The 14,679-nt window shown below is 33.5% G+C and overlaps 2 protein-coding genes across 3 annotated transcripts; both read left to right on the forward strand.

The window, feature by feature from the left end:
- The first annotated feature begins 2,380 nt into the window (after positions 1-2,380).
- Positions 2,381-5,748, forward strand: LOC120125278 (cyclin-A2-4-like). Its single transcript, XM_039143751.1, has 11 exons — positions 2,381-2,863; positions 3,061-3,328; positions 3,471-3,604; positions 3,820-3,912; positions 4,151-4,284; positions 4,599-4,674; positions 4,916-4,992; positions 5,104-5,137; positions 5,240-5,389; positions 5,472-5,606; positions 5,682-5,748. Exons 1-11 carry the CDS (start codon positions 2,567-2,569, stop codon positions 5,733-5,735), a joined length of 1,452 nt encoding a protein of 483 aa, XP_038999682.1. The 5' UTR covers positions 2,381-2,566; the 3' UTR covers positions 5,736-5,748.
- Positions 5,749-9,576: 3,828 nt separating this feature from the next.
- On the forward strand, positions 9,577-14,388 carry LOC120125452 (E3 ubiquitin-protein ligase At1g63170-like). 2 transcript variants are annotated; one of them, XM_039143885.1, is made up of 5 exons: positions 9,577-9,757; positions 10,807-11,628; positions 13,082-13,207; positions 13,299-13,584; positions 13,907-14,388. In XM_039143885.1, the coding sequence occupies exons 2-5, from the start codon at positions 10,982-10,984 to the stop codon at positions 14,090-14,092; spliced, it is 1,245 nt and encodes a 414-aa protein (XP_038999816.1). In that variant the 5' UTR covers positions 9,577-9,757; positions 10,807-10,981; the 3' UTR covers positions 14,093-14,388. The 2 variants fall into 2 exon arrangements, with proteins under 2 accessions (XP_038999816.1, XP_038999815.1); XM_039143884.1 differs by lacking the exon at positions 9,577-9,757 and having other exon boundaries at positions 10,606-11,628.
- Positions 14,389-14,679: the final 291 nt, after the last annotated feature.

Here is a 14,679-nt window from a genome sequence, read left to right on the forward strand (position 1 = left end):
TTAATGCCTAAAATGGCAATAAATCAAAGCATAGTAACTAAATTTACAAACTATATCATGATTGTATGTTTGCCTTTCATATTTCTTGTTATATCGTTGACACATTTAAACATGCTTAGGTTAAACTACAATTACGGTCACTAAATTATTATTGAGATTATATTTTCGATATTCAGTTTTAATAATTACGATTTTATCATTGGAATAATCGCTATATCATTAAGTCATTGCCGGCTTCCTCCCCATGCAGGGCGTTGGAAAAAAAAATTTCCCATATAGGGCTCTACTCAAATTATTTCTTGAACTGGGGTGTTTGCTACAGTGACCTCATTGATCGCCAATTGCTCCATAGGTCGCCAAGTGCTCCTTGCAACAAATCCTCCTCTACTGAAGCAACTCTTCTCTCTTCCCTCGGTGTTAGTGCTCCATAGGTCGCCGTGTGCTATTGGAGACCTATGGAGGTCGTCATGTGCTCCTGGAGACTTATGGTGGTCATTGTAGCAATCACCCTACTTAAGCAAATAATTGTTCGACTGCACTATACGAAGAATTTTTTTCTATTGCATTATTCAAACACTTTTGCCAATCATTGCCTAATTAATTTATCTAGAAGAATTTTACGACTGCTATAAAATTGGTATACTAATATATTTACCCCTCAGTATTTATATAGTTTATCAATTTTATTCCATAATTATAAAAGTAACTCTCGATATTTTCATTTTTTCTATTTTGATCCCTAAACAAATCTCTCTCTCATCTCCATGACATTATAAACAAATATCTCAAAACAAATCTCCAATTTTCTCACTTCAGTCCTCTTCAAATCAAACAGAATTCAAAACTAAAAACAAGAGTTTTAAAATCCTTCGATGGATTTGTTTACACCCACAACGAGTACCATCCCATTTTCAACGGCTAGTATGTTGATGGAGGTTAACCGTTTAATCTTTCAATAGATACGCGATTTTACGTTCGTGAATAGTTCTCACGACCCTTGGCTCTAATTTGCGGTTATCTATGGCCTTTCAATTACTTAATTCTTTTTTTAGTTCGTTTGTCGATACAGTCAGATTTGTTCGTATCTATTTTTTGTTCGAGTCTTTTGGTTGGGTTTGTAACTTTTCCAAATATGATGCTTATATGATCTAAATGACTAGTTTTAGTATTATAAAAAACTCCAAATTATATCTTTAGTCTACGATGATAGTTGATAAGACTGGCGGCTTCTATTCAAAAAAGATATTTCCAATGCTTTTGAAAGGTTTGAAAATAGAAAAGCATTAAAAGTGTTTTTAATTCAAATTTTAATTGGTTTGAAGAGAAATAAAGGGAGTAAATTAAATATTTAATCAGAGAGATCAGTCGGTAATATCATGAAAATAGAAGAAAATTTTGTTTGATTTTTAGGGACTGAAGATAATTTTTTATAATTATATATCAAAATGATAAAATATATAAATAATAGAGATGGATTAATGTTAATTATTTAAATTAATTTAGTGACAGAAATATGTGCTTTTAAACTTAGGTGACAAAAATATAGTCTTACTAATAGTCCATGATTGTGGATGTGGATTACTTTACTTTTTAAAACTATTTTATTTAAAAAAAAAGTTTTTAAGTTTAAACACACACTGTCCCGCTCACCTTACTCTTGCTTTCTCTTCCAGTTCTACTTTTTTTCCTTCGAAGCTCTAAGCTATTTTCTTGGGGCTCAGAAAGGATAAAAATAAGGTCAAATTTTCAATCTTTATGAACCTTCGTTTAATCTCTATCATACCCATTTTCACTTTCCTTTTCTTTTTCCATTTTATGCGGTTGAATTTCCATTTCTAATGGTTTATAAGCTACCAGATGGGTTTGGGGATTATTTGGTTCACTTCAATTTTTTAAAAATTTAAAGGCTTTGAGGGAAATGATTGTTTAAGAAAATGTGGCTTTAAAGATACTAACTTTGTGAGATGAAATCTATTTTCGAACTATTTTACGTTTGGAAACAATTTTTAGACTAAAAAATTTGTTTCCTTTTACTGTGTACTTCTTGTCAAATTTTGTTGCTTGTTAATTGCATGAAATGTTTCTGCAATGTTAAGTGAAATGGGATTCTCATATAACAAGGCACTCTGACGTGGCGACTTTTTCTTAGAAACAACTTGAAAGGAGCTAAAGTTCCCTAAATGCATTGCTTGATTTATTAGATGGTGTATGGTTTGGTGAATTTATAGCATTTTCATGTTCAAATCTGATAGATCAAATGACAAATAAGTAATGAAGAAACATTATCTTGGATGAATTCCCAACGTGAATTATTAAGTTTGAAGTATCAAAACATTTTTTTGGTGGCATCATTAGCTTCCACTATGTTTTTAGTATGTTAGACTATCTGCCGGCGAGATCTGTTATCCGACATTGCCATTTTGACCTAATCTGAAGTTTTAATGGATACTGTTGCTTAATCTCCTTACTTGATGTTCACTTGGTATGATTTTGACCATTGATGCAGGCTTCACTTTTCTAGCTTCGTTTTAGTGCCCTGTCTTGTAATTTTCCAAGACTAGCAAAGATGAGGAAGGAAAATGTAGTTTCTACTAAAGTTGGAGAATTTAGTGGTCGACTCACACGTGCTCGAGCAGCTGCGTTGCGTTCTTCTCGAGAGTTGCCTCCTCTAAAGCCACCTACTCAACCAGATCTGAAACGGATTTTGCGAGCAAATACAAAAAGAACAGCCTTAGACGAAAACGACGCCAATGCAGCTGAGAATGCAGGTCATCATTCTAAGAAGAGAGCAATGCTTCAGGATGTCACCAATGTTTGCTGCAATAATTCATATAGAAAGTGCTTTAATGCAACCAAAATCCAGGTTAATATGCGGTGCTTAGTCAATTATAATATCGACTATGGTCTTACATTTTATAGTATTATGGTATGATTGTTAAACTTTTCGATGAAAAGATAAACTTAAATGTTTTAATTTCAGATATTATTATACATTTTTATTGCAAAATTATAAGAAGCACAATAACACCTATTACTTATTTATGATTTCGACACTTCCAGTCTAAGGGCAGTAAGCAGGCTAGAAAGGCACATGCCAATACATCCAAAGTGGCCCCAGATGCAGCACCTCGAGTCCAGTCAACTGAATCCGAGTTACATAAAGAAGGCATCCAAGAGATGAAAATAGTAGATCATACTCGCTCGGTTAATGTTAGAGGTGATCATGCTCTTCCACTAGATAGCAAAAAGGATGACGGTGTACAATACGACTGGCTTGCAAATGACAATTCCACAGTAACTTTTCAACATCAAAGTCCTCGAAGAAACGGTTAGCAAACGATGTGTCCCCCCGATTGCAGAACCAAATTTACATTGCATAGCCTACTTTCTTGTATTAGTAATGGTTCTAAGATGGAGATATATTGGATAACATATGCTTGCTTTTATTTTTTGTTTTGAAATGGTTACAGCAGAGACGGTTAACTTTTCAGGGACGTCAACAACTTCTAGTGACCTAGACTGTAAAGACATTGATTCCAGTAAGAACCCTCAATTCTGCAGTCTCTATGCCCTGGAAATCTATAACAACTTGCGTGTTGCTGAGGTATGTGCTATAGATGTCATCTTATATTTGTCCATTTCATGTTCCCAGCATCCATTATCATTCATTTTACGTTGACTAAGGATCTAATAAATGTCATTTCCTGAACTTGCAAAAACCAGTAACATGCGTAACTGCCTTTGGCTCTAGTTAAATCTACTGTCTTCTTGTCTAGAACATTTAATCTTTGCATTTGTTTAATCTATTTATTTCTTCAGCTTGTTCGCAGGCCGCGTCCTAATTTTATGGAGACAATACAACAAGATATCACTCAAAGCATGAGGGCAATTTTGGTTGATTGGCTTGTGGAGGTTAGTCTATTCCCAATGTTATTTCTCACCAGAAACATTCCTGGTGATTGTAAATACATTGTTACGTCTTGAGGAACCAGTGTTCATGATGTGGTTTTGAGAAATGTATTGTTCCTGATGCATATCAACATTATAGCTATCGACTTTTTCCTACTGATATGTTTTTGGCTCTTTATAATGGCTCTTTTTTCTTTGTGTCCTGTACAAATGTTCAAAGCAAGTTCCAATTTGGTTTCAGGTATCTGAAGAATATAAGTTGGTCCCTGACACACTGTACCTTACAGTGTATCTAATCGATTGGTTTCTCTCTCAAAACTACATTGAAAGAAAGAGACTTCAACTTCTTGGGATCACCTGCATGCTGATAGCCTCGTAAGTTTTTGCATCGGTAGCAGAGTTTGTTGCATGATTTCTTTCATTCAAAAATTCAAACTTCTAGTCTGCATTAACCATGGCAAATACAATAGGTGCTGCAATTGGAAAATGAAGATGAACAGCAATGAATCTAAATGACCCTCTTTTGCGATAAGCACTATAGTGTCAGGGCATTACCAGAGAAACAGTCCAAACTTCTCCAATGAATAGTATTTAATCACAATGGTTACAACGGTGCATTGATCATGAAATAACCTCTGCATTTGCTTTCCTATTGTATCTGACATTAGTTTCTCTTTATATACTTGAAGCAAGTATGAAGAAATATGTGCACCTCGTGTAGAAGAATTTTGCTTCATCACAGACAACACTTACGTTCGAGAGGAGGTATGCCATTGTTATCTCATTAACAGACATCTACTTCAACATTTGTCGAATTTTGCTCACAGTTCTTACTTAGTTCTATAAGTGCTTTTTGTTGCCAATTGCAGCTATGTAGTATACTTTGTACAAAATATTGTCCTATCCATATTGACATTGTTTAAGAGCGTACTAAAGTTTAGAATCTGGCTTCTTCTATTTTGTTCCTTTCTTCCCTTGTCAGTATACTTTCTTTTATACTTGGCAGATGCTGAAAATGGAGAGTGAAGTATTGAAGTGTTTCGGTTTTCAACTTTTTGCACCTACTGCAAAATCTTTTCTCAGGTATTTCAGCTCAATCCCGGATATCCAAGGCATGCATGTGAAATACTGGCAGGCTTAGAAAACTCTGTTATTATCCTAATTCTCTTTCTTGCACAAATTTCTGTTTTTCAGGAGATTTCTGAGAGCAGCACAAGCTTCTTACACGGTAACATATTTAGTTCGGTATAGAACTCGCCTCGGTTCTTGCAGTGCTTATCTCCTTTGATTTAGCATGGCTGAACTTTGTACATCTAATTGCCAATTGCAGACCCCTAGTTTAGAACTGGAATACCTGACAGATTATCTAGCAGAACTGACACTAGTTGACTACGGTTTCTTAAATTTCGCTCCTTCTATGGTCGCTGCGTCGGCTGTATTTCTTGCAAGATGGACTTTGGATCAAGAATGTCATCCATGGGTCTGTATTCTTTTCATTGGTCCTTGGTGTAGGTTCCATGACCTCTACATGTAGACCTTAACTTTATTTTTTGTCTTGGCAGAATCCAACGCTCGAGCACTACACTGCGTACAATGCATCCGATCTCAAAACCACAGTTCTCGCATTGCAAGATTTACAGTTGAACACCAACCGTTGTCCTCTAACCGCTATCCGTGTGAAATATGGACAACAAAAGGTAACAGCTTATAAGAATTTGCTATATGAACTGTGGCTTCCTATATGATCTCTAATGGTCATGTTTTCATTCCAGTTCAAATCAGTGTCAGCCTTTACGTCTCCGAAACTGCTCGAAACACTATTCTGAAAAAGGGAAAAGGCTACTTACCGATGACTTCAACGAGCAATTAGTCGATAACACTTAGATTTTCAGGTGGAATTTCCCTCTGAACTTTGCCTAATATCTAATGTTCATAATCTGACATCTTCATTCATGTTCATGCTAATGCTTAGTATTCCTCGAAATCTTGTCCATAACAAACTCTCATGTTTTGGTTCTTCCAAAACTGTATCTTTGTAATAGAAGAGGGGGAAAAAACTGAATAGATAACAAACTCTCACGTAATAGGCTTTACATGTAATGTTGGCAGATGTAGCCTCTGAATGGAAAGAGATGACGTTTCTTCCTAGTTTCTTTACTAGGCCAAAGCTTATAAGCTTTCAAATTTGTCTATTTGAACAAGTTTCATCTATAAAAAGTCGTAAATTTTTTATTTCAATCTGAACTTTGAATCAAAATATGATAATATAATAAAGCTTGACATCTCTAAGAACTATTTTGTCAAATCCATATATACATTTTAAAACGTCATTAAGAGCAAAAAAGATTTAAATCTATATAATCCTGTCACTAGTTGATCAAGTATATAAAATTTATATTCTGCACTCAGCTACTAACTCGATCATCTAATGCAGCTTAAAAGTACCCGATAGCTATCAACAATCTGTATACGCGCACAGCAAGAACTGCTCAATGAGTTTTAAGCTCAGTAGTATAGAAAAACAAGACATAATATTAATAATATATCAAGTCACAACATACTACAAAATAATCATGCTCCATAAACAATAATTTTCATAATATCAGAATTCATATTCCTCATAAATCAAACAAATTCAATAATTCATATCTTTAACTAAATTTAAATAACTTTTATACATTTTAAAATATAATAATAATTATTATTAATTTAAAATATAATAACTCGTATATTTTTTTAATTTAAAAATAATATATATATGTGTGTGTGTGTGTGTCCACTTATAATTTAATGCAATGTGTATTAATGAATAATATTTAACTTATAGAAGTTTCCGTCAATTTACCTAATATTTTGGCTTCTAGTTTTTTGCCGCAGACTAGTCATCTCTTTTACTTCTTCTTCGTCCTCTTGCTGTTTCTCTCGTTTAAACATCAAAGCTCAAGCTCACAAACATGGATCAAAGCTGGTTAGTGGGTATCTGGCGGTACCCTTCCTATTTCTGATATAAAATCTGCTCTTTTCACTCATCTATTTTGCGGTTTTTGCTTTCGTAAACTCAACCTCCTATCAGCCTTTTATCAACTCCTAAAATCAACATGTTTCTGATTTCAACAATACTGTAAACTAAAGAATCCATCAGTTACTACACTCTTATCCATTTGGGCCGGAACAACTGAGTCGACCACCTTCTCTTTCATGAATAATCGAACTTCCCATTGGAAATCTTTCGTTGATTTCTAAAAAAAGAAAGAAAGAAAGAAAAAGCCAGGCTTTATGGTTTCATGGTTTAGACCTTTGTGGCGTTCAGCCCAGGCCCGTCCCTGAGCATGGGCAAGAGGCACTTGCCCAGGGTCCCATCTTGCCCGGCCCTCAAAATTGTAAATTTATATATAATTAAAAGTAATAAATTATTTATTTAGTCATTCACCTATTATTTTATTTCTATTTTAGTCATTAATTTTTTTTTCAAAATCATATTTTACGTAATATTTTGTTTTTTTATTATGCACCATTAAAAAATTAACGGTAATATTGATGTGATATTTTTAAATTATTATTCTTTTATTATTTTTTTGACAAGATAGATAAAGTTAAAATCTAATGTGTACCCCTTTAAAAGAGAATCATGTTTGTTTTGTGTGAGTAATCGGGTGTTTAATAAATTTTCTTGATGTTTTTTATTTAAAATTTAATTTATTTATTAGATAATCTATTAAACATAATAAAAAAAATAATTTACAAGTAAATTTACTTAGTTTTACTTGTTCATATGATTTAATTTTTTTGATATTTATTATTATGAATCTAATTTTTTATTTTATCTCCAAGCCATTAAAATCTCAAAAAGGGGCCTGGTTAGTGGTTGAGCCTAGAAATGGCACCAATATGAGCAGCCAAGAAACTCTGGTAAGACATGGTCACTATTAACTAGTCTGGGGGCAGAAAAGGTAAAAGCAAAAATATAGATAAATTGACGGAATATTTTTGTCAAGATAAATGATATTAATGAATACACATGGCATTAAACTATTGGTGGGGCAGAAGATTTTGGTTCATTTCGTTGTGAATTCAAGCCATTATGGGTATTTATGTTGATACAAAAAACCCATAATTTCCGTACTCTCAATCCCCATTAAAAAATCTCGAACACATCTCTTCATCCAAAGTGAAAACACCCTTAAAGCTGAACCAACAATCTCCATGTTGGAAAACTCGTAACCGAATATTCTTGATGTTTAAATTCGAGATCTCAAATAATATCAATAACTTTTTTATTATCGATATTACTTGAAGTTCGTGCTATTATACTTTCAATTTAAACTTCATTTTTGTGTGTATATTACGGTCTTTTTAATTGTTTTGATATTTAATGGTTGCAGTTTAATATTAGAACTTCTTTTCAGTTATCTTCTCATTGATTTTTTAGAAAATTCATTCCTTGTTATAGTTGTCTTATAGTCGTGCAAAAATAGTAAACTTGTTTTTAAAAGTTTATAAAAAAATATTTTTATATTTCTTGATTTCTTTCATAAATTTTGTTTGAAAATATTGAATTTAGATTAAAAAATTTACAAATATTAAACTTATTTTATTATATTTTAAAATGTAAAAGTTTTTAAAGTTAAATATCATTTGAATGTTTTATTTCTTTGTTTTTTATCATTAAAAATATTATGAAATAAATAGATGTTGATGTACTTAACTAATTAAATGAGGCATTTGGTCCAGTGGCTGGTACTTGATTATCAGATAGTTGAATCCCTCATAAACAATTTATCTTTAGCTTATTTCTTATCTAATAAGAGGCGATACGTATAAAAATTATGATCGAATTGATAGAATATATAAATATTAAAAATTAAATATATAATTATATCAATTTCATTAATTATCACGTCAATACTTTGTTATATGTGATCAAAATGAAAGGAGATAATAGAGGTGAAACGGAGTAGTCTTTCAAAATACATTGGTTTTTAATTAGTTTATAATTTAAAAAATTACAACTAAATTAAATTCTTAAAATGGGTTGAACAACGGAGTAGTCTTTGAGTTTTTTAATATTTTCCTTAATAAGAACAATTTATTAGGTGGTATATTTCGATGTGTCGTTGTATATTTCAATGTGTTACGTTGATCATCCTTTTTTATTATGATTTTTTTAATTAATTATTAATATCTAATTTATTGATTAACTAATTTAGTTCGAGTATTACAGAGACGAGGGCAACTCTCCAAACTCAGTTGTTCAATTCGCAAAGGTCAAGATTCAAACTCCTAACCTTACTAAAAAAACTTAGTACTTCGCCTCACTAGACTAACTGGTTGTTAGTTATAATGATTTCTTTTAATCGTAATATAATTTTACTTATAATATCTTTGGAAAAAGAAAATCGGAGCCATTGACAACCATTGTTGTGGATTAGTCAAATGCTAGAAATAGAGGGAAAATTGAAGAAGGAAAACACATGGAATTTTGGGTTGTGGATTTTGAGTTTCATTTTTGGCCAATCTCAAACAGATCCAAGCTGTTGAAGTGTTGATGGCAAAAGAAAATTCAACCAGTTGAATTAGTCAAACGGTCCACGAATTTTCTTTCATTTCCCCTTTCTCTCTTCTTTCTAAAAAAACACAAGTATAAATCAAAAGGAAGAAACGCTTCTTTCTCTCCGTGTTGGCGTAAGCAATGGAGCAGAAAAGCTGACGTTATATTTTCTCAAGAAAAACGAGAGAAAAGGGAAGAAAAATAATTGGGCTTAGAATTCTAAAGCTCTTTCAGTTTATCGGAGTTTCTCTTTTCATTTTCTTCGATAAACTATCCGATTTTCAATTTTCAAAATCTTAGGTAAGTTTCCTAACATTTTCCTCTAATTATTGTCTCCGTATTTTCTCAAATAGGAATTTGTTTTGGTATTAATTTATCTTGATTCTGCAAAATTAAGAATGGTTTATTTTTATTCTGTTGTTAATCAATGGGTCGATTTAATTTTCTTGAACAATTGCATAGATATTGAAATTTTATTTGTTTTCGGTTGACGTTAAGGTATTCTGAAAATATTATGTTAATAATGTCTGGGGTCATCAAAATTATAACTGCAAATGTAATGTTTGGTTTACACTAATCATGATCCTTTGAAAATCTCGAATTTTTGGTTTACTTGCATTCATTATCGGATATTTATCATTCGAATAATGTTCCTATGTTTTTCTCTAATTTTTTTTCCCTGTACACGGCTTTACTTTCCTGGTCATCTATCGTGATTCTGCAAAATTATAAATGTTTTTTCGTTTTCTTTTGCTATGGTTCATCAATGGATTGATTGAATTTGTTGAATAATAAATATTTGAAATTTTATTTGTTCTTTGGTTGAGGTCAAGTAATGATGGAAATATAATGCTAATAACATCTTGAGATGTCGAAATTATAATGGGAAATGTAATATCTGGCTACTTTATATTGATTGCTTAAAAAGTTGAATTATTTTGCTTGGATTTTTATTTATGAGTAGTTTTAGTTTACTTTGGTATGAATGGTCCTTTATTCAGAAAGTCCTGCTAGTGCTTAATGTCATTGCACCATGCTTTGCTCTTTAAGGATCTTGCTTCTTTTGTTTATGTTGCAGTGACCTCACAAAGTGATTTGAAGTGATTTTATTGATACATTGTAATAAATGCAATCTTTTGTATACTATGGTTGATTTGTTGTCTGGTTATGATATCGTTGCTTCGTTTTGGTCTCCTACTGCTTAGTTTTACTTATCAGTTATGCAATGTTGTAGCCATGTTATAACCTCATAGTAGTTACATACATGCAATGGCTCTCCCTGAAATTTCATGACACGTGTATTGTTGACTTGATTAGTATGATTGATTTTGCACTTTATTCCGTGGCAGCTTTTGTGTATAAAGAGGGAATAAAGTTGGTAGATTTGTTGTAGCTTTTGCAGTGCCAAGTGTTTTAAGTTGCTTGGCACAGCTTACAAAGTCTGGAGAGGGGAAACTGTATAGGTCTAGAAAGTCTATAAGCGATCTACGCTTTTATACCTTCTAATTGGGTCGCCAGAGTTAGATGGGCAGTTCCTCTCCAAAAGAATGCACAGAGCAAACTGACCAATATCCATTGCTGATGGAACGTGTGGAAAACCATAATGATCAAGAGCATGTAATTGACATCATGAGGCATGGTGACGCTTCATCAAGCAGGTCTCATGACGAGCAATCTTTGGGAGTGGACTTGACACAGAGTGAAGATAGGCCATCAAGCAGCTCGCAAACTCCCACAAATCGGACGTCTTTTGACTCACACAGATTAAACTCAAGGACAGCATCATTCCCGAGGAATAGTGATGGGTATGGCCGTCATCGCAGGAACCCTTTAAATTCAGGATTATGGATTTCTGTTGAGTTAGTTGTCACTCTCAGTCAGATTGTAGCATCTGTTGTTGTTCTGTCCTTGTCAAGAAATGAAAAGCCACAAACTCCATTGTTTGCATGGATTGTTGGTTATGCAGCTGGTTGTGTTGCAACACTTCCTATTCTTTATTGGCGCTTTCTGAACCGCAATCGGGGTAGTGAGCAAGATGTATCACACTCGCATCAAGATTCTTCTCTTGGCAATCCCGATGAGTCTACAGCCTATACACCTATCTCAGTTACTCATGCTTCAGATGAGGAGAATAATGGGAACACTCAGATTACAGGAACCTCAAGCACAAGGTGTGTTTCCATTTAATTTTTACATCTACTTTTGGGTTAAAAATCTCCACATTGTTCTAACTTTATATACAAGAAAGTTATAGAGTGGATTAGAAAATACTTTGCATCATAAACTTCCTTGGATTTACCTTTATTAATGAATATGCTAATTAATAGTATATTTTATAGTAGTATAAAAAAATGTTTTGGCTCCCGCTATTTTTTGGTTGGTTTGGTTTAGAATCTTTGTTGGACAAAGGTTTAGCTTCAGTAATATGGCATAAAAAACATAGTTACACTTTTGGAAGAATTTGAAGGTTTAACCCAATTTAATTTTCAAGTTAAAGTTGAAAACAATTGTATAGCTGATGCATTTTGAGTTCCGTTATGTTAGACTGTGACTTGTTGACTGCCAAGAGTTGTTCATAGTATATTCCGAATAGATTCAGACTATCTTGAATGAAATTGAGAGCACTTGAGACTTTTAGATGAAAGATCTTCAAATTGTCTTCTCTATCCGTCTTGCATATGTTCTAAAGCTAAGGTGGAATCTAAGAGAAAATGTTGTGATGGTGGTGGAAGCAAAAGAAATGACGATGCACTTGGTAGAAGTGAAGGTGGTGGAAAATAGTATTAGATAATGATGATTCAGTTTCATATTTATTTTAATACTGTGAAGTTCCATGTTATCAATGCTGATTGTGTGGTTGAGTCCTGGAATGGGAGACTTGGAGGTGGTTACTCTTTAGTGGCATGGGTAATTTAGATTGATATATATGTGGCACAATATTTTACACTATTTGGTATTTCATTTCAGTTACACAAAAGAAAACTATGCCTTTTGCTATCTGTGAATCTATTTTTATTTAGTTCCCCCCCCCCTCCTTTTACATTAGAACTTCAATTTTGCATTTTGTACTTGATAAAATTAAGAAACATAGTTAACTGGAAAATAATTTTGATGGTTAGCAAAATTGTTGTTCTTGTGTGATAAATTACTGATATGTTTTGGATTAATGTGACTGTTGAAATGTAAGCTGGAGTGAGCAAAAGTAGCCTAGTTATCTTGTCAACTAAGACAAATGAACACAAATTTAAGATTATTTGTAGACTTATATCAGCTCATTTAGTATTATTTCAAGAACCAATATTTTTAATTTTTCGATGACATGCAAGTGAAACAATCCCATTGTACGCTTCTGTTAGTATTTGAGCTTATTTGTAAATTATTGCTCAAACGGAGAACATGAAAATTTAAAACCTGTTGATCATAAAAAATAGTGAAGCTGAAACTTTTAGCAGAATAAAGTTTAGGAGCTCTCATGGCCACAATAAAAAAGGCAATATGATTAAAAGATATTGGTATGCATATAAATGATAATGTTAGCTGTTGTTATAATATCTCAGAAGTTTCTGTACACTGTGTATCATCATTTAGATGTCACTGATTGAAGATTTGGCAACATATATGCAGGATCAATGGATTAGTTGACCATTGGAAGATAGCCCTAGATTTTTTTTTTGCTGTGTGGTTTGTTATCGGCAGTGTTTGGATATTTGGAGGTCACGCATCTCCTTCTGATGCTCCTAAATTGTACAGGTATGACGTGGACTAAAATCTTGATTATTCTGCTTTGATTGAGATTACCAATTTTTTGACGGTTATGAACTGTCTATTGGTTTCATTGCAGACTATGTGTAGTGTTCCTTACTTTTAGCTGTATTGGATATGCAATGCCATTCATTCTATGTGCAACCATCTGTTGCTGCTTGCCTTGCATAATTACTATCCTTGGTGCTCGGGAAGATTTTTCATCAACTAGAGGAGCCACCACGGAATCTATAAACGCATTGCCAATCTACAAGTTTAAATCCAAGAAAACTGGAAGCGTCGATGATGAGGAAGATTCAGCTGGTGAAGGCGGAATCCTGGCTGCTGGGACAGAAAAGGAACGTGTGATATCAGGAGAAGATGCGGTAAGCATAAGACTAAGAATTGCTGACAGTTTACTTGGCCTTTACATGTAAGCTGCACTCAGCCACTCACTTAAACATGCATTTCTAGATCTTAATTGGATGGAAGTGAACAAACCATATATAAAATGATCTTTTGGTTTTACTTGCTGAATTTTACTCTAGTTACTCTACCTTGACTTCTGAAGTATAGTGTGTTGAGGTTGACGATAATTTTTGTTGGATTCATTCGATAGATCTGGTATATTAATCTTGAGGTGGTTATTAGAGTATTTTCGGATTTCTTTAGATAAATAATTCAGCTAACTCAGTTGAGGTACTACAGACTTGTTGCATTTGCTTGGTAGACTACGCTGATGATGACGAGCTGAGGGAGCTGCCATGCGAACATGTCTTCCATGTTGAGTGTGTAGATAAGTGGTTGAAAATCAATGCGACTTGTCCTCTATGTAAAAGCGAGATTGGTGAGAGCACCAGTGCTTCACCATCGACTGAAGAGACAAATCAATGAAAGCAAAGGAAGAGGATGGGCAAGGGATCACTTGAGGAGGGGACAGTATCTTCAATGCTTTTGGTGCTCAACTCCAGCTGCTGTTGCAATTTATGCTATGGTTAACGTGACATGCAAAATCCTTGAAGAGCAATACTTGGTTGCGTTCGGCAAAGTGACGGTATCCCATGCGCCAGACTCGTATATGCAAGGAGTATATTATGAAAGAAAGGTTTGTAATTCTACGTAAATAACACAGATTGTTTCACATGTTCTTTTTTCCTCAACTATTTTTGCCACGAAATTTGCGTTTATTGCTCAATGCCGTATGTACTTTACCATCTTGTAAGAAAACATGTATTGTCTAAATCTATTGAGAATATTTGGGGCCTCTGCTGCTTTACAATCAAACTAACTGCTCTCATCAATGCAACATGAAGTAATAATCCTTTTTGCCTAATTTAGTAATCCTCATTCCTCAGTCCAGATATAATAAGCATGCATCTCTTCCGCTGGTCTTCCAAACATCACATGCATATTTTGCCGTATAATACATGAAATATTTGCATGTTGGCCTGCAATAAGGAAAACAAATTCACATGCAGATT

This window comes from Hibiscus syriacus, unplaced genomic scaffold (assembly GCF_006381635.1).
Source record: "Hibiscus syriacus cultivar Baekdansim isolate YM2019G1 unplaced genomic scaffold, ASM638163v2 tig00110430_pilon, whole genome shotgun sequence".
In the NCBI taxonomy this organism is placed as follows: domain Eukaryota; kingdom Viridiplantae; phylum Streptophyta; class Magnoliopsida; order Malvales; family Malvaceae; genus Hibiscus; species Hibiscus syriacus.

What these genes read in the sequence shown, in the direction of transcription:
- LOC120125278 (XM_039143751.1), top strand. Translation starts at nt 2,567, where the DNA reads ATGAGGAAGGAAAATGTAGTTTCTACTAAAGTTGGAGAATTTAGTGGT. An exon ending in ACCTGCATGCTGATAGCCTC is followed by an intron (nt 4,285 to 4,598) that starts GTAAGTTTTTGC and finishes ATATACTTGAAG; the next exon opens with CAAGTATGAAGAAATATGTG. An exon ending in ACACTTACGTTCGAGAGGAG is followed by an intron (nt 4,675 to 4,915) that starts GTATGCCATTGT and finishes TATACTTGGCAG; the next exon opens with ATGCTGAAAATGGAGAGTGA.
- LOC120125452 (XM_039143885.1), top strand. Translation starts at nt 10,982, where the DNA reads ATGGGCAGTTCCTCTCCAAAAGAATGCACAGAGCAAACTGACCAATAT. An exon ending in ACAGGAACCTCAAGCACAAG is followed by an intron (nt 11,629 to 13,081) that starts GTGTGTTTCCAT and finishes ACATATATGCAG; the next exon opens with GATCAATGGATTAGTTGACC. An exon ending in GATGCTCCTAAATTGTACAG is followed by an intron (nt 13,208 to 13,298) that starts GTATGACGTGGA and finishes GTTTCATTGCAG; the next exon opens with ACTATGTGTAGTGTTCCTTA.